The sequence below is a fragment of the Bufo bufo genome, chromosome 2 (genome assembly GCF_905171765.1).
Source record: "Bufo bufo chromosome 2, aBufBuf1.1, whole genome shotgun sequence".
In the NCBI taxonomy this organism is placed as follows: Eukaryota; Metazoa; Chordata; class Amphibia; order Anura; family Bufonidae; genus Bufo; species Bufo bufo.
Window position 1 is genome coordinate 497,029,060 of NC_053390.1, and position 18,740 is coordinate 497,047,799.

General features: G+C 42.1%; 1 protein-coding gene across 2 annotated transcripts in view; it reads right to left on the bottom strand.

Moving 5' to 3' along the window:
- ARHGEF18 (Rho/Rac guanine nucleotide exchange factor 18) overlaps positions 1-18,740 on the bottom strand; it is a 620,551-nt gene that overhangs the window by 38,107 nt on the left and 563,704 nt on the right. For both annotated transcript variants that reach the window (XM_040417798.1, XM_040417797.1), the window contains one exon: positions 15,157-15,345. In XM_040417798.1, the coding sequence (XP_040273732.1) occupies positions 15,157-15,345 (189 nt within the window). The remainder of the gene's footprint in view (positions 1-15,156; positions 15,346-18,740) is intronic.

Below are 18,740 nucleotides of genomic sequence, written 5' to 3' on the forward strand. Positions count from 1 at the left end.
GTGTGCTATCTTTGATGTATGTATCTGTGTTTTTGACAACCGGTTGGAGTAATCTGTCGATGTGTTGTGAAAGGTTTGATGTGAATGATCCTATACCGGAAATTATTGGACGGCCTGGGGGGTTCTCTAAACTTTTGTGGACTTTGGGTAAACAGTAGAATATCGGAAGTCTTTGTGGTGTGTTTAAGATGAATTTTGCTTCTTGTTCAAGTAAAAAATTATTGTCTAGTCCTTTTTGACAGTAGTCTTTCAGTATTTGGTCGTATGAATTGATGGGATCTTTACTGAGTTTTTGATATGTGCTGTTGTCTGATAATAATCTGAGACATTCCGTCTCGTATTGGGCTTTGTCTAAAACTACTGTGGCTCCTCCTTTGTCTGCGGGGCGGATAATGATGTCTTTCTGTATTTGTAGTTGTTTTATTGCATGGATTTCTTGGTTAGATAAATTGTTTCTGAATTTTTTATGTTTTAGTCTTCTGATGTCTGATTCTACACATTTTCTGAATGTGGCTATTTCTTGGCTGATTTCTTGTCTGGGGAATTTGGTTGATTTTGGTTTTAATTCTGTGTGCTTGTGGGTTGTGACTGTTGTCATGTTGGGTGTGATTGGGTTTTTCATGAAATATTTTTTTAGGCAGAGTTTTCTGATGAATTTTTCTATACCAATGAATGTGTGGAATTTGTCTATTTTTGTGGTTGGGGCAAATTTTAGTCCTTTGTTAAGGAGATTCAGTTGTGGTAGTGTCAAATTTTTTGTGCTGAGGTTTATTACTGTGTTATTGTCGTTATTTGTTGTTATTGATTTCTCTAGTATCTGTTGGGGTATCTTCTTCTTTCGTTTTCCTCTCCGTGTCTTGTTCTTTTTTCTTGTGTCTGTTGTTTGTAGTGTTGTCTCCGTGGGTTCTCTTGTCTGTAGTTGTGGTTCGTTTGTTGGTGTTGTGTCTGTTGGGGTTTGTAATAATGTCGTGGTGTGTGTTCCTGATTGTAGTGTTCTGGTTTGTTCCTCAGATTGTATTGGTGTGTAAATGGGGAGGGGGGGCATTGTGCTCTGGATGGGGAGGGGTGTGTCATCTTCCTGGTTCGTGGTTTGTGGTGAGGGGGGGTTTTGTCTAAAAAATGCTCATTAGAAAGAGTTTCAAATCGGTTGGTGGTCGGAATATTGAGGATTGATTGCATTGTTTCTGGTTCATTTTGGTCCAGTTGTCTGTTTCTTTCTTGTGGCGGCTTTTTTGCGGTGTGAATATTGTCAAATGTGTATCTGAGTTTTTTTATTTTTCTGTCCATGATTTCCTGTTCTAGTTTGTCTAAACTTTTGCACAGTCTGTCTTGCCATGTGTTATATTCTTCATCTTTTGGTAGTTGTTCTATTGTTTCCTTTATATGTGTAATTTTTTCAGTGGTCTCATTTAATATTTGAGTTCTTCTTTTTATGATCATTTGTGTAAGGTTGGTGGATTGGGTCGTCAAAAATGTTTCCCACTCTTTGGTGAATTCTGCATTGCAGAGGTCTTGTGCTGGGAGTTTTGTTAATTGTAGGCCTTTGGGGATTCTGTTATTTTTAATACAATATTCAAGGGATTTGATTTCCCAATTTTGGCGGAGTTGTTTGTGTAGTAGGGATTCTAGTTCTCTGAATGTTTCAGTGGTGGATCTATCATTGTTTATTTCAGTGTTACCTGTTTCAAATGTGAATTGTTCTACTCTGAGTCTCTTGCTCTCAGCATGATTCCAGATGTCCATTGTAAGTGTTTAGGGAGCGGCACCAATGTGGGTGATTGTAAATATGAGGAGAAAGAGAGATGGGTTATTGGTTGCTCACCTGATCACTGCAATGTATAGGTGCTCTGGTTCTGGACTGATTCACCCAATCAGGAGGGTAGTTAATAACAATAAGGATATATAATGGAGAACCGGCACTCTACATCTATCAAGGTGCTAAAGAAGCAATATACACAGATGATGGTATAAAATATATATTTATTTTTAGAAGGGTAGGTTTGGGGGTGGGGACTAGGAATAAATATTCTGAAATTATAGAGGTGCTGGGAAAATAAAGTCCACAAGAAAAAATATTGATTTGCAGTATGCGGCAGTGGGAATGCAGATGCACAGTAAAAATGTTTGTGGAGGGTATGACAATACTGTGATTGTCCAGTGATGATTACCCCCTTTCAATTGGTAGCTATGTCCATTAGTTGTATGATCCGTTAAAAAATATACCACGTGGACAAGGTAATGTGAGAAGTATAAAAATATATAAAATATGGGTAAAATAATAAAAAGCAAGGAGTATCCAGTGACCAATATGCGAAAAATTAAAAAAATATATATATATAAAAATATATGCGAAAAAAAAGTAAATGGTATATCAGTCGGGTGCTGTGCTTCAGTGTGGCGTCCCACACATTTAGTGAAGACTGCGCCCTGACTGTTTTACCTTCTTTGTGGGGTATGGATCTCCTGGCTATTGGAGCAGCCTTACAGCGCTCAGCGGTGTCTGTTTCCCGGTCTTCTCGGCGTGCCGCGTGTGTGTGACGTCACTTCTCAGGCGACTCGCGTCTCTGCCGGGTGCAGTGTTGGAATCTTCGCTGGTAATGTGTTTTCGATCCAGGGGATTTGGATGTGGTCGGTGGTGTGGAAGCGCTTCCAAAGTGAGATTCTTGGCAGGTTTCTAGAGGGAAGTCACCAGACGCGTTTCGAAGGACTGAGCTGTCTTCTTCATCAGTGGTAGCCCTCTGACTGCCGTTATCCTGCCTTTTATGCCGCCCGTGGATCTTTCTAAAGACCTGGACTGGATCTCATTTTCTATGGTACAGACTTTTCAGGTATGAGGGTTCCATCAAAAACCTGGTTGAGTACTATTGTCCTATATTCTTTTATGTGCAATTGTTTTCTTTTCTTTTCTTTTTCTGCTGCGGTTGACGGTTTGGTGTGTGTGCTGGTTGCGGGTTCTGTAGTGATTTTGCGGTTTTTTCAGTGTTCGTCTTTGCTGCGGTATTGCTGCGTTATCCTCCGATGCTTGTATTACCGCTGTGTTTTCCTGGTGGTTAGTTCTTTACTGGTTTCTGTTGGGCTCTGAATGCTGTGTATTTTTTCTGCGGTGTTTTATTTATTTGTTGTTGTGTGTTTGATTTTTTATGGATTTGGGTGCGTTTCGCGGTGCTGGTATTTGGTGATCTATTTTGGAGATGTGTGTGTGTGTTCCTCCAGTGCCATTGTGTATCTAAGTGCGTTTTTTTGTGCGGTTTTTTACTGGTGCGTTTTTGGTGCGGTTTTTTTTGCTGGTGCGTTTTTGGTGCGTTTTTAGTGCGTTTATTGGTGTGTCTTTGTATTTGGGGGTATTGGGGATTTGTGGTGTTTTTGGGGGTGGAATTAGTGTTAAAGGGGCCTAACGAGATTTTGGTTGCAGTGTTCGGATATGGTGTGTTTGGATGGGGGTGTGTTGTGTAGCATGGGGGTGATGTGTTCAGTGTGGGAATGGATAGTGTTGGCGGTGCTACATGTTTTGTCTAGTGTGATTGTGTTTTTGTTTTTTTGTGTTTTTGTGTTTGTTTTGTTTGGATCTGGTTATTATGTGTACTATAGTGTGTAATTGGGATGTCTGGGAGTGTTTGTTAAGGTCTCTTGTGGTGCTGCTGTGGGGTTGTGTGGTTCAGTTTTGAGTTGTGTGTTTCTGTGTTTGTATTGTTTTTGTTTGGTCATTCCTGCGATGGTTGGTTTATTTATTTCTTCTTTTTCTTCTTCTTTTTGCAGTGTCGGTAGGGTGGCGGCCACGTGTCAAGTGTCGGTAAGGGTGCTGGTAGACAGCCGGACGCCTACCGCTAGTCAAGTAGCGGCGGCCACTCTTTGTGGTAGTTTATAGAAATCCGAATAGTTCAAAGTCAGCGTTTAGGCCTCCTGGTATGATTGTGTTGAATTCAAAAATGAATTTTGATTCGATACGGGACATCTTGGCTATGTAGTTTCCTCCTCTCCAGTCTGTTTTTACCTTTTCCAGTGCTGCGAACGATAGTCCTGATGGGTCTTGTTTGTGGTGTGTTTTGAAGTGTTTGGAGAGTGAGTGGGTTTCAAATCCTTTTTTGATGTTGTTTATATGTTCTGATATTCGTTTTTTTAGAGTTCTTTTTGTTCTGCCGATGTATTGTTTTTTGCAGGGACAGGTGATGATGTAAATTAAATTTGTGCTGCTGCAGGTGAGGAATTCTTTTATTTCGTGTTCTAGTGCCGTGGTTGTGGATTGTACTCTCTCGGTTTTTTTCTTAAATGTGGTGGTTTTACAATTGGAGCACTGATTGCATCTATAGAATCCTTTGAGGTTTTGCCATGTGTTTGTTGTGAGGTTGTGTTTTTTCTGTTGTGTTTTGACAGATGGCGCAATTTTCAGGCCTAGGTTTGGGGCCCTAGTGTATATGATGTGAGGTTTTGTGGAGATGGAAGGGCCTATCGTTTTGTCCTTTTGGATGTGGTGCCAATGGGTGTTGATAATTTTTTCAATATTTTTGTGTTGTGTACTGAAGGGTAATATTAATTTTGGGGTTTCATTTGTTTGTGTTTGTGCTGTCATTTTTTTCTGGGGCTTCTCATTGAAGAAAGAGGTTCTGTTTAGTTTTCTTACTTTGGTGAGGGATGTTTCTATTTTGTTTAGGGGGTACTCTTTTTCAATGAATTGTGTTTTTAGGGTCTCGGCTTCTTTCTCAAATGTGTCATCTTTTGTACAGTTGCGTCTCAGGCGTCTGAATTGGCTTTCAGGTATATTGTTTAGCCATCTTGGGAGGTGACAACTGGAGTAGAGGATGAAGCTATTTTTTGCTGTTGGTTTGTGGAAAGTGCAGCATGTGAGTTTATTGTCTTCTACTTTGATGTTTAGGTCCAGGAATTCTATTTCAGTTTTGTTTATGTTAGCTGTGAATTGTAGATTGATTTGGTTATTGTTTATTTCTTCCAGGAATATTTTTAAGTCGGCCTCGCTTCTTTGCCAGATGAAGACCACGTCGTCGATATAACGTTTCCATATCACCAGATCCGTCCCCAGCCGATGCTGTATATGGACATCCTCCCATTGTGACATGAAGAGGTTTGCATAGCTGGGGGCGAATCTGGTGCCCATGGCTGTGCCCCTGGTTTGTAGGTAGTAGGTGGAGTCAAAGGAGAAATAATTGTGTCCCAGAATTAGCTCAACACCCTCTGCTATGTAATTTATTTGTTCTTTTTTGAATTCCTTGCTTTTTTCTAATTGTGTAGTCAATGCTGCGATCCCATGTTTGTGGTCTATTATTGTGTATAGTGACTGCACGTCTAGGGTGCCTAAGATCCAGTTGGGGTTGTAGTCTATGTTTTCCATTGTCTTAATAATCTGTGTGCTATCTTTGATGTATGTATCTGTGTTTTTGACAACCGGTTGGAGTAATCTGTCGATGTGTTGTGAAAGGTTTGATGTGAATGATCCTATACCGGAAATTATTGGACGGCCTGGGGGGTTCTCTAAACTTTTGTGGACTTTGGGTAAACAGTAGAATATCGGAAGTCTTTGTGGTGTGTTTAAGATGAATTTTGCTTCTTGTTCAAGTAAAAAATTATTGTCTAGTCCTTTTTGACAGTAGTCTTTCAGTATTTGGTCGTATGAATTGATGGGATCTTTACTGAGTTTTTGATATGTGCTGTTGTCTGATAATAATCTGAGACATTCCGTCTCGTATTGGGCTTTGTCTAAAACTACTGTGGCTCCTCCTTTGTCTGCGGGGCGGATAATGATGTCTTTCTGTATTTGTAGTTGTTTTATTGCATGGATTTCTTGGTTAGATAAATTGTTTCTGAATTTTTTATGTTTTAGTCTTCTGATGTCTGATTCTACACATTTTCTGAATGTGGCTATTTCTTGGCTGATTTCTTGTCTGGGGAATTTGGTTGATTTTGGTTTTAATTCTGTGTGCTTGTGGGTTGTGACTGTTGTCATGTTGGGTGTGATTGGGTTTTTCATGAAATATTTTTTTAGGCAGAGTTTTCTGATGAATTTTTCTATACCAATGAATGTGTGGAATTTGTCTATTTTTGTGGTTGGGGCAAATTTTAGTCCTTTGTTAAGGAGATTCAGTTGTGGTAGTGTCAAATTTTTTGTGCTGAGGTTTATTACTGTGTTATTGTCGTTATTTGTTGTTATTGATTTCTCTAGTATCTGTTGGGGTATCTTCTTCTTTCGTTTTCCTCTCCGTGTCTTGTTCTTTTTTCTTGTGTCTGTTGTTTGTAGTGTTGTCTCCGTGGGTTCTCTTGTCTGTAGTTGTGGTTCGTTTGTTGGTGTTGTGTCTGTTGGGGTTTGTAATAATGTCGTGGTGTGTGTTCCTGATTGTAGTGTTCTGGTTTGTTCCTCAGATTGTATTGGTGTGTAAATGGGGAGGGGGGGCATTGTGCTCTGGATGGGGAGGGGTGTGTCATCTTCCTGGTTCGTGGTTTGTGGTGAGGGGGGGTTTTGTCTAAAAAATGCTCATTAGAAAGAGTTTCAAATCGGTTGGTGGTCGGAATATTGAGGATTGATTGCATTGTTTCTGGTTCATTTTGGTCCAGTTGTCTGTTTCTTTCTTGTGGCGGCTTTTTTGCGGTGTGAATATTGTCAAATGTGTATCTGAGTTTTTTTATTTTTCTGTCCATGATTTCCTGTTCTAGTTTGTCTAAACAACTACCAAAAGATGAAGAATATAACACATGGCAAGACAGACTGTGCAAAAGTTTAGACAAACTAGAACAGGAAATCATGGACAGAAAAATAAAAAAACTCAGATACACATTTGACAATATTCACACCGCAAAAAAGCCGCCACAAGAAAGAAACAGACAACTGGACCAAAATGAACCAGAAACAATGCAATCAATCCTCAATATTCCGACCACCAACCGATTTGAAACTCTTTCTAATGAGCATTTTTTAGACAAAACCCCCCCTCACCACAAACCACGAACCAGGAAGATGACACACCCCTCCCCATCCAGAGCACAATGCCCCCCCTCCCCATTTACACACCAATACAATCTGAGGAACAAACCAGAACACTACAATCAGGAACACACACCACGACATTATTACAAACCCCAACAGACACAACACCAACAAACGAACCACAACTACAGACAAGAGAACCCACGGAGACAACACTACAAACAACAGACACAAGAAAAAAGAACAAGACACGGAGAGGAAAACGAAAGAAGAAGATACCCCAACAGATACTAGAGAAATCAATAACAACAAATAACGACAATAACACAGTAATAAACCTCAGCACAAAAAATTTGACACTACCACAACTGAATCTCCTTAACAAAGGACTAAAATTTGCCCCAACCACAAAAATAGACAAATTCCACACATTCATTGGTATAGAAAAATTCATCAGAAAACTCTGCCTAAAAAAATATTTCATGAAAAACCCAATCACACCCAACATGACAACAGTCACAACCCACAAGCACACAGAATTAAAACCAAAATCAACCAAATTCCCCAGACAAGAAATCAGCCAAGAAATAGCCACATTCAGAAAATGTGTAGAATCAGACATCAGAAGACTAAAACATAAAAAATTCAGAAACAATTTATCTAACCAAGAAATCCATGCAATAAAACAACTACAAATACAGAAAGACATCATTATCCGCCCCGCAGACAAAGGAGGAGCCACAGTAGTTTTAGACAAAGCCCAATACGAGACGGAATGTCTCAGATTATTATCAGACAACAGCACATATCAAAAACTCAGTAAAGATCCCATCAATTCATACGACCAAATACTGAAAGACTACTGTCAAAAAGGACTAGACAATAATTTTTTACTTGAACAAGAAGCAAAATTCATCTTAAACACACCACAAAGACTTCCGATATTCTACTGTTTACCCAAAGTCCACAAAAGTTTAGAGAACCCCCCAGGCCGTCCAATAATTTCCGGTATAGGATCATTCACATCAAACCTTTCACAACACATCGACAGATTACTCCAACCGGTTGTCAAAAACACAGATACATACATCAAAGATAGCACACAGATTATTAAGACAATGGAAAACATAGACTACAACCCCAACTGGATCTTAGGCACCCTAGACGTGCAGTCACTATACACAATAATAGACCACAAACATGGGATCGCAGCATTGACTACACAATTAGAAAAAAGCAAGGAATTCAAAAAAGAACAAATAAATTACATAGCAGAGGGTGTTGAGCTAATTCTGGGACACAATTATTTCTCCTTTGACTCCACCTACTACCTACAAACCAGGGGCACAGCCATGGGCACCAGATTCGCCCCCAGCTATGCAAACCTCTTCATGTCACAATGGGAGGATGTCCATATACAGCATCGGCTGGGGACGGATCTGGTGATATGGAAACGTTATATCGACGACGTGGTCTTCATCTGGCAAAGAAGCGAGGCCGACTTAAAAATATTCCTGGAAGAAATAAACAATAACCAAATCAATCTACAATTCACAGCTAACATAAACAAAACTGAAATAGAATTCCTGGACCTAAACATCAAAGTAGAAGACAATAAACTCACATGCTGCACTTTCCACAAACCAACAGCAAAAAATAGCTTCATCCTCTACTCCAGTTGTCACCTCCCAAGATGGCTAAACAATATACCTGAAAGCCAATTCAGACGCCTGAGACGCAACTGTACAAAAGATGACACATTTGAGAAAGAAGCCGAGACCCTAAAAACACAATTCATTGAAAAAGAGTACCCCCTAAACAAAATAGAAACATCCCTCACCAAAGTAAGAAAACTAAACAGAACCTCTTTCTTCAATGAGAAGCCCCAGAAAAAAATGACAGCACAAACACAAACAAATGAAACCCCAAAATTAATATTACCCTTCAGTACACAACACAAAAATATTGAAAAAATTATCAACACCCATTGGCACCACATCCAAAAGGACAAAACGATAGGCCCTTCCATCTCCACAAAACCTCACATCATATACACTAGGGCCCCAAACCTAGGCCTGAAAATTGCGCCATCTGTCAAAACACAACAGAAAAAACACAACCTCACAACAAACACATGGCAAAACCTCAAAGGATTCTATAGATGCAATCAGTGCTCCAATTGTAAAACCACCACATTTAAGAAAAAAACCGAGAGAGTACAATCCACAACCACGGCACTAGAACACGAAATAAAAGAATTCCTCACCTGCAGCAGCACAAATTTAATTTACATCATCACCTGTCCCTGCAAAAAACAATACATCGGCAGAACAAAAAGAACTCTAAAAAAACAAATATCAGAACATATAAACAACATCAAAAAAGGATTTGAAACCCACTCACTCTCCAAACACTTCAAAACACACCACAAACAAGACCCATCAGGACTATCGTTCGCAGCACTGGAAAAGGTAAAAACAGACTGGAGAGGAGGAAACTACATAGCCAAGATGTCCCGTATCGAATCAAAATTCATTTTTGAATTCAACACAATCATACCAGGAGGCCTAAACGCTGACTTTGAACTATTCGGATTTCTATAAACTACCACAAAGAGTGGCCGCCGCTACTTGACTAGCGGTAGGCGTCCGGCTGTCTACCAGCACCCTTACCGACACTTGACACGTGGCCGCCACCCTACCGACACTGCAAAAAGAAGAAGAAAAAGAAGAAATAAATAAACCAACCATCGCAGGAATGACCAAACAAAAACAATACAAACACAGAAACACACAACTCAAAACTGAACCACACAACCCCACAGCAGCACCACAAGAGACCTTAACAAACACTCCCAGACATCCCAATTACACACTATAGTACACATAATAACCAGATCCAAACAAAACAAACACAAAAACACAAAAAAACAAAAACACAATCACACTAGACAAAACATGTAGCACCGCCAACACTATCCATTCCCACACTGAACACATCACCCCCATGCTACACAACACACCCCCATCCAAACACACCATATCCGAACACTGCAACCAAAATCTCGTTAGGCCCCTTTAACACTAATTCCACCCCCAAAAACACCACAAATCCCCAATACCCCCAAATACAAAGACACACCAATAAACGCACTAAAAACGCACCAAAAACGCACCAGCAAAAAAAACCGCACCAAAAACGCACCAGTAAAAAACCGCACAAAAAAACGCACTTAGATACACAATGGCACTGGAGGAACACACACACACATCTCCAAAATAGATCACCAAATACCAGCACCGCGAAACGCACCCAAATCCATAAAAAATCAAACACACAACAACAAATAAATAAAACACCGCAGAAAAAATACACAGCATTCAGAGCCCAACAGAAACCAGTAAAGAACTAACCACCAGGAAAACACAGCGGTAATACAAGCATCGGAGGATAACGCAGCAATACCGCAGCAAAGACGAACACTGAAAAAACCGCAAAATCACTACAGAACCCGCAACCAGCACACACACCAAACCGTCAACCGCAGCAGAAAAAGAAAAGAAAAGAAAACAATTGCACATAAAAGAATATAGGACAATAGTACTCAACCAGGTTTTTGATGGAACCCTCATACCTGAAAAGTCTGTACCATAGAAAATGAGATCCAGTCCAGGTCTTTAGAAAGATCCACGGGCGGCATAAAAGGCAGGATAACGGCAGTCAGAGGGCTACCACTGATGAAGAAGGCAGCTCAGTCCTTCGAAACGCGTCTGGTGACTTCCCTCTAGAAACCTGCCAAGAATCTCACTTTGGAAGCGCTTCCACACCACCGACCACATCCAAATCCCCTGGATCGAAAACACATTACCAGCGAAGATTCCAACACTGCACCCGGCAGAGACGCGAGTCGCCTGAGAAGTGACGTCACACACACGCGGCACGCCGAGAAGACCGGGAAACAGACACCGCTGAGCGCTGTAAGGCTGCTCCAATAGCCAGGAGATCCATACCCCACAAAGAAGGTAAAACAGTCAGGGCGCAGTCTTCACTAAATGTGTGGGACGCCACACTGAAGCACAGCACCCGACTGATATACCATTTACTTTTTTTTCGCATATATTTTTATATATATATATTTTTTTAATTTTTCGCATATTGGTCACTGGATACTCCTTGCTTTTTATTATTTTACCCATATTTTATATATTTTTATACTTCTCACATTACCTTGTCCACGTGGTATATTTTTTAACGGATCATACAACTAATGGACATAGCTACCAATTGAAAGGGGGTAATCATCACTGGACAATCACAGTATTGTCATACCCTCCACAAACATTTTTACTGTGCATCTGCATTCCCACTGCCGCATACTGCAAATCAATATTTTTTCTTGTGGACTTTATTTTCCCAGCACCTCTATAATTTCAGAATATTTATTCCTAGTCCCCACCCCCAAACCTACCCTTCTAAAAATAAATATATATTTTATACCATCATCTGTGTATATTGCTTCTTTAGCACCTTGATAGATGTAGAGTGCCGGTTCTCCATTATATATCCTTATTGTTATTAACTACCCTCCTGATTGGGTGAATCAGTCCAGAACCAGAGCACCTATACATTGCAGTGATCAGGTGAGCAACCAATAACCCATCTCTCTTTCTCCTCAAGGTGACCAAACAATTGGTTGTTTTAGCACAGTTATTTTTACAGCGTTCACCTGAGGGGTTCGGTCAAGTGACATTTTTATAGAGCAGATCGTTATGTATCGGGCGATACCTAAAAGGTATACTTTTTCTTATTTATTTGTTTACACAATAATAGCATTTTTGAAACAAAAAAATTATGTTTTAATGTGTCCATGTTTTGAGAGCTATATATTTATATTTTTTTTTTAAAGATTTTCAATTTTTTTTACGGTGTTCACCCGAGGGGTTAGGTCATGTGATATTTTTATAGAGCTGGTTGTTACGGACGCGGAGATACCTAATATGTATACTTTTTTTTTTTTATTTCACTTTAACACAATAATAGCATTTTTGAAACAAAAAAAATAATGTTTTTGTGTTCTGAGAGCTTTTTTTTTTTTTTTTTTTTAGCGATTTTCTTATGTAGGGGCTAATTTTTTGCGGAATCAGGTGACGGTTTTATTGGTACCATTTTTTGATCACTTGGTGTTGCACTTTTTGTGATGTAAGGTGACGAAAATAGCTTTTTTTTTTTACACAGTTTTTATTTATTTTTTATGGTGTTCATCGGACTGGGTGGATCATGTGATATATTTATAGAGCCGACCATCACGGATGCGGCAATACCAAATAGGTCTCATTTTTAATTTTACGTGACAACTTTTTATTTTATTTTACACTTTGCATCCCCCTAAGGTCATACAAGACCTCTGGGGGACATTTAAATTCACTTTAATTTTTTTCCACTATTGATTTCTCCTGTAACTGGGGCTGACATAGTAGCCCCAGTTACAGTGGAAATACACCCCCCACAGAGACTGTACAGCACTATACTGTGCTGTACAGCCTTAGTGCAGGGCTGATCGAGGTCTGTAGAAGACCTCACAGCTCCTGCACTCTCCCAGCCCCGGCAGTCACATGACCGTCGGGCCAGAACAGGAAGCGCATAGCGCTTCCTGCTCTGTATACACAGCGCTCGGTGAGCGCTGTGTATACAGCGATCTAGAAGCCAGGGACACCTGGGAACTGTCCCTGCCTTCTCTAAGGGATGCCCTGCTGTCACTGACAGCGGGCAACCCGATCAGCAGCTGCACAATTAGCGTGCAGCTGCGATCTCTGAATGGACATTTTAAAACGTCCATTCAGAGATAGAGAACCACCTCCCACCTCCCGGCCATTAATGCCTTGTTTCCACAGAGAGGATCGGTTCGGGTCGGCACAGTTTGGAAGATTTTTAATGGTCCGATCTATTTAGGTGAGCGTTTCCACTGCAACTCGGGCCGCTGGGTCCATACGTGGTTTTGAAAAAAATGCGTAGCGTGACGTCACACTAGTGCGACAACAAACGCGACGCTACAAACAACAAAGATGGAGGTCATCGTTTGACGTTATTCAGGCCGCCAATCAGGAGAATGTATTGTGTGACGCAAGTAGCTCCGCCCTAACCGAACCGTTCCATTTTTCTATGGCCCTACATCTGAAGCAGGACCCTGAATGGTGCGGTACGGTTCGCTTGTATGGATCGCTTTCATAGTGGAAACACCCAAAATAGCGAACCGTACCGTACCGACCCGAACCGATCCGCTCAGTGGAAACGAGGCACTATAGTCCACGGGCAGACGGGAGGTGGTTAAAACAATGTGTCATTTTCTGATGACACATTCTCTATAATTTTTTCTTGTGTTTTAATACTAAAAAGAAAAATTCTATCTTTCCTCACCATATTCTGATCCCTTTTTATAGTTATGCCTAGGAAGTTGTGTGAGGGCTCATCTGTGGGGCGATCTGAAGTTTTAACTGATATTGTTACCATTGACAGCATTTTGGAGTGCGTGTGTGACTTCCCTTTTTTTCAAATCTTTTTGGGATGTGAATCGACGAAAAAAATGACAAATCAGCCAGTTTGATTTTTCTTTTATTTTCCATTAGGGCGTTCACCATATGGGATAAATATATCGAATTTTTATAGTTTGGTCATTTTGGGACACAGCAATGGGTATGATAAAATTTGACACTTTATGTGGTATTAACTTTGGAGCACTTTTACTTATTAAATCAACCTATATTAAAATTCTAGGACACCACCTAACCAACATGTGAGCCGGTTCAAGATAACGCATGAAACCGCGTAATGCGGTAACGCTCCAATGTGGATAGGGTCACTAGAAAGTCCACTGCTGGTGCGTTACTAGAGGCTGAATCACTAGGCCAGGCGGCCGTGTTAGATCCAATCAGCCTGAAGTATGCACCGTGGTGCGGACTGGGTGCTCTGTACCATTGCCAGCTGGATGTGCCCTGGACTAAAATTAAATAGCTAATCCATTGATAAACATCTGCCCACAGAAGCCGACCTCAATAAGAACCATCCGTTCAGTGATGAACCAGATGTCTGAGTGCCGGCCCTGCAAGCACGAATCAAGGGACACTAATCTAGGCTGGATGGAGCAAAAGGGCTTGATCGCAAATGCTCATCAACTGCAGAGGGCTGAGAAGCCACAGACCTCAACTGCAGTGTGAGCGCAATACAAGTAACATGTATCAAACATGAGTTCGTCCCCACTCAACGCTCGACGCGTTTCGCCATGTGTGGCTCGTCAGGAGCATAAGTATGTGGGTATGAGACAAACAGAATGAGCTGCTAGACCTCCGTAACAGAGGCTGCAGCTGTCAGCACAGAGTGGCCGTACGCGGCCGCTCGGACGCACGATATATAAGGAGAGTCCTCCTCCCCTCCTCTGGGTCACGCCTCTAGGGCGGCCAATGGGAAAACAGGAGGCGCGGCACCGCCGCATCAGCCATCCCGCCCCCATTAACCCGCCCCCTCTGTAAGACTAACCCAGATGAATGTCACAACATTCATATGCTCAATATAGAGGTGATACAAACGGCGACTATACATAAAACGGCAGCATGGTATTACAGGAACCGGGGTAAGGATTATAAGATAGTATGGGGTCCAGTGTGTTGAGGACAAATCTCAATTGCAATAAAAATAATGCGGCAGGACCAGAAAAAGACCCTGCGACATATCACATTACAGGTGGTGCTTATGGCGACTAGGCAAGTATTAACAGTGACCCGTTTTGACTTAGACTTTTTTTTTTAATGAATAATGCAAACTGATCCGTTATTAACGGATACAAGCGTTTGCATTATTCGTGTGGATCCGTCTGTGCAGATACAAGACGGATCCGCACAAAACTCCAGTGTGAAAGTAGCCTAAGAAAACCAGGCACAACAGCAGGCCCAGATGAGGAACAGGGTCAGTATGACACTAGAGAGCCTTTGTTAAGATAATATTACGAGGAACTGGAAGACTTTCTGAGATCCAGCTTTAAAATCATGGCGTTCTCACTTTCATTGGCCATATTCTAGCCTGGTAGAGATTTATTGGAAAGTTGCCCACTGTAACGAATCAGAACCTTTTTTCTGAGATCTGATTGGTTGCTATGGAAAAACCCATACTGGTTTTCACAAATCCATGGATAGTTTACATACAATTGCATTACTTTTCATACTTTCACCCCTTACCTTCAGCTATAGCAGACAGGAGCAGGTATTCTCCTTTTGAATTCTCTCCATTATCAGATCCAGCAAGAACTCGGACCCTGGACCCTTGCGACGATTCGTCAAAACCATACAACTCCGCCATATCCATACAAATTTGCAGTTTTTCGTTGAGCACTTGTGAGATTAATGTATCCTTCTTGTTAAGGCGGTCTGTACAAACAACGCAAAGTAAGAAAGTATTTATCATAAAATTGATTATATTAGAATGCATGTCAGAGACAACTTGTTCTTAAAGAGGTTATGCAAGCCATATATTGTGATGACTGATTGTCATGATAGGTCATCAATATCTGATCAGCGGGATTCCAACACCTGGTATCTTTGCCGATCAACTGTTTGAAGAGGAGGTGGCACTTCATGTGAGCTCCGCTTCCTGTTCATTACACTGCCCGTTGTCTCTGAAGTTTTGGCAGTGTAGTGTAATGACAAGTATTCGCTTGGTCCCACGTTGTAGGGTGCAAATTGACAGAACCTGGGGCCAGCAATACTGTAGTGCAGAACCAGACACCAGAGTGCAGAACCAGACACTGCCTCAGTAGAACCAAGTACCATAGTGCAGAACAAAATACTGCCTTTGAAAAATCAAATACCACGGTGCAGCACAAAATACTGCCGTCTGCACCACAGTATGAAACTATATCATCATCCTGAAGACTGCAATACAATTGAATCCAGGAGGACACTTGTGGCCGCTGGCCAGGAGCATAAGTGTCTGAGAGCATCAGATCATTATATACCTTGCTGGCGGCCACAAGGAGGATTTGGGCGACCCTCTGGGAAATTTCCCTGTAGAGCAGGGATGCTCAACCTGCGGCCCTCCAGCTGTTGTAAAACTACAACTCCCACCATGCCCTTCTGTAGGAAGTCCGGGAATTATGGGAGTTGTAGTTTTACAACAGCTGGAGGGCCGCAGGTTGAGCATGCCTGCTGTAGAGTCTATGGCCAGTCTATGTTCACTCATAATTACACTACGTCACCGTTCCAGAGAAAATGACACGTAGTGTAATGAACAGGAAGCAGTACTCACATGGAGCACCGCCTCCTTTTCAAACAGCTGAACGGCAGGGGTGTCGGACCCCCACTGATCAGATATTGATGATGTATCCTGAGGATAGGTCATCAATATATATGGTCTGCACAATCCCCTTTAAGCCATTAATGGCATATAGACAGAATAGAGTCCCCCAAAACCTGTCGGGTACAGAATAAGTGGAGAAGATGCTATGTGCGTCACCCTCCAGCAGAGGTCGCAATAACGCCTGTACAAGCGTCATAGACGCCTGTTCAGGCCATTTTACTCCCTGGAAAAAGTCTAAGGCGTACCAATACGCCTTAGACTTTTCCCTACCATTCATCAGCGCAGTGAGCGCTGTGAACGGCACGAGCAGCGCAGCGATGCTGCTGCCTAAAACAACCAATGTCAAGGCTCCTTACAGTGAGGAGCTTTGTTATTGGTCAGTTCGGGCTGCTGGAGCTTATGACACACCGCTCTGAAGTGAAGAAGGAGGTGCCCGATCCTCACTGGCGGGGTAAGTGGGGATCTGTGAAATTTAGTAGGGATCTGAACGCCATGTTTTTACCCTATAGTGATGAGTCTGAAGCACTCAGCCGAGCGCTGTCTCTCCTCCCTGCTGAGTGCGGTAGTGAAGACGGCCTCAATAGAAGGTCTAGGCGGGGACTGTCTTCACTACCGCGCTCAGCGGTGAGGAAAAGTGGCTGAGCGCTTCAGACTTCTGCTTATAGAAGTCAGCGAGGCTTCATGGACAAAAAAGCGAGTCACGGCTCCATACAACCTCCATAACGGACAGACCTGTCACCTGTAGACCTCTACCCATGTCACCGGTCAGCTTTCTTATGAATCCATCAAGGATTCATTGCAGCATGTTCCATCACACGCTGAACTAGACATATTGTGTGCTATAAGGATTCTGTAATGTGGCGCCGCATGGCAGGACATGGTGCTACAAGGACTGCATGTGGCAATTTACAGCCTCCAGGACATACAGTCCCTCTGCCAAGCACATGACTTCTTCGCTGTAAAACTGTATAATCAAATAACCAACCGTAGTGGTGGCAATTTTGTGGCACGAGATAGGGCAATGGGTCATGGAAGACAAACTCCCTTTTATTGCAAGATGAAGCATAACACAAAATGACAGTCTTTAGATCAGGGATCAGCAACTTCCGGCACTCCAGCTGTTCTGAAACTACAACTCCTAGTATCCTCCTTTCACTTCTTTGGGAGTTACAAGAACAGCTGAGCAAGAGTGCATGCTGGGAGTTGTAGTTTCACAGCAGCTGGAGTGCCGAAGGTTGCTGCACCCTAGATCAGTTGTTATCACTGCGTGATGACATCATCCAGATCCTTAACATGTGACTGTGGCGGTGAGAAGGTAAGTGCCCGGGTCTTTCGCTTGTGCCCTCGGCACCAGCATGTACCACCATCCATTGTGCCTGTGTCCTGCTCCGCCAGTGCCTCAGGTCTCTTCAGAGTCTACCAACAGCCCCGGTGGCACGACATACCCATCTCAGAGCTCATCTACAAGGACGTAACTTTGGTGGGCAGCAATGGCCACGTGATGGATGGCAAACCCCAGTGACTAGCGGCACAGAAACAGCAGCAAAAATTAAAAGGGGTTGTCCCAAGATTAACACTATTTACCAATCCATACTTGATCCAGAGAACACTAGAACATGTTAACTAAGGTGGGACCCCCAGCATGTACTTGAAGGGGACATGTCCGTTTTAGTAACGACTTGCATTTCCCATGCAATAACAATTCTGGGGAGTCAATTCTTGTGACTCTATATTGTACCATTCCTCTATTATTCCTACTAGAACTTATGAACGAATTGCTAGTAGTCTGCAATAAAGGTCCAGCGGGGGGTTACCAGTTGACAGCACTGATTAAATGTCAGGCTGTGCAGGGACACCCCATCTGGACCTTCACTGCAAACTGCCAGCAAGTCATTCATTACTAATAACAGGAATAACAGAGGAATTGTGCAACATAAGGTCATAAGAATAGATGCTCCAGTATTGTTATTACATTGGGAGGGGGGAGGGGGGTTGCAAGTAGTTACCAAAACAGACAAATCAGGAGGAGAGGTGAGGGGTCCTCTTTACCGACAGGTGATAAATATCAATCTTAGGACAAACCCTTTAAACCTCATAAAATCCCTGCAACAGTGACCTCAGTGGTGCCGACCCCTCAGAGCAACAGTGACCTCAGCCAACTTTAAAATTGTCTGAATTTGCTATTTATGCATGGAAGACAGTTCTAGAGTACTAGTAATGGTTTCCCTGCATAAATAGCAAGCTCTTAATTTTATGTAGGCCTTCGTATTAACTATTTAAATTACTGTAAATTTCGTACTCCTCATCGGCTAAAAAGTATTTTTACTCTTCCAGAAAAAAATGTAGCGCAATCTCTGCCCTCCAGTAAGCATACAAGGCTGCTTCCGTGAAACCCACAAAAGTGAACTGAGAGTGCCATGCATATGTGTAGCCACGTTTCCATTCATACTCTGGGTGGATGCAGCAG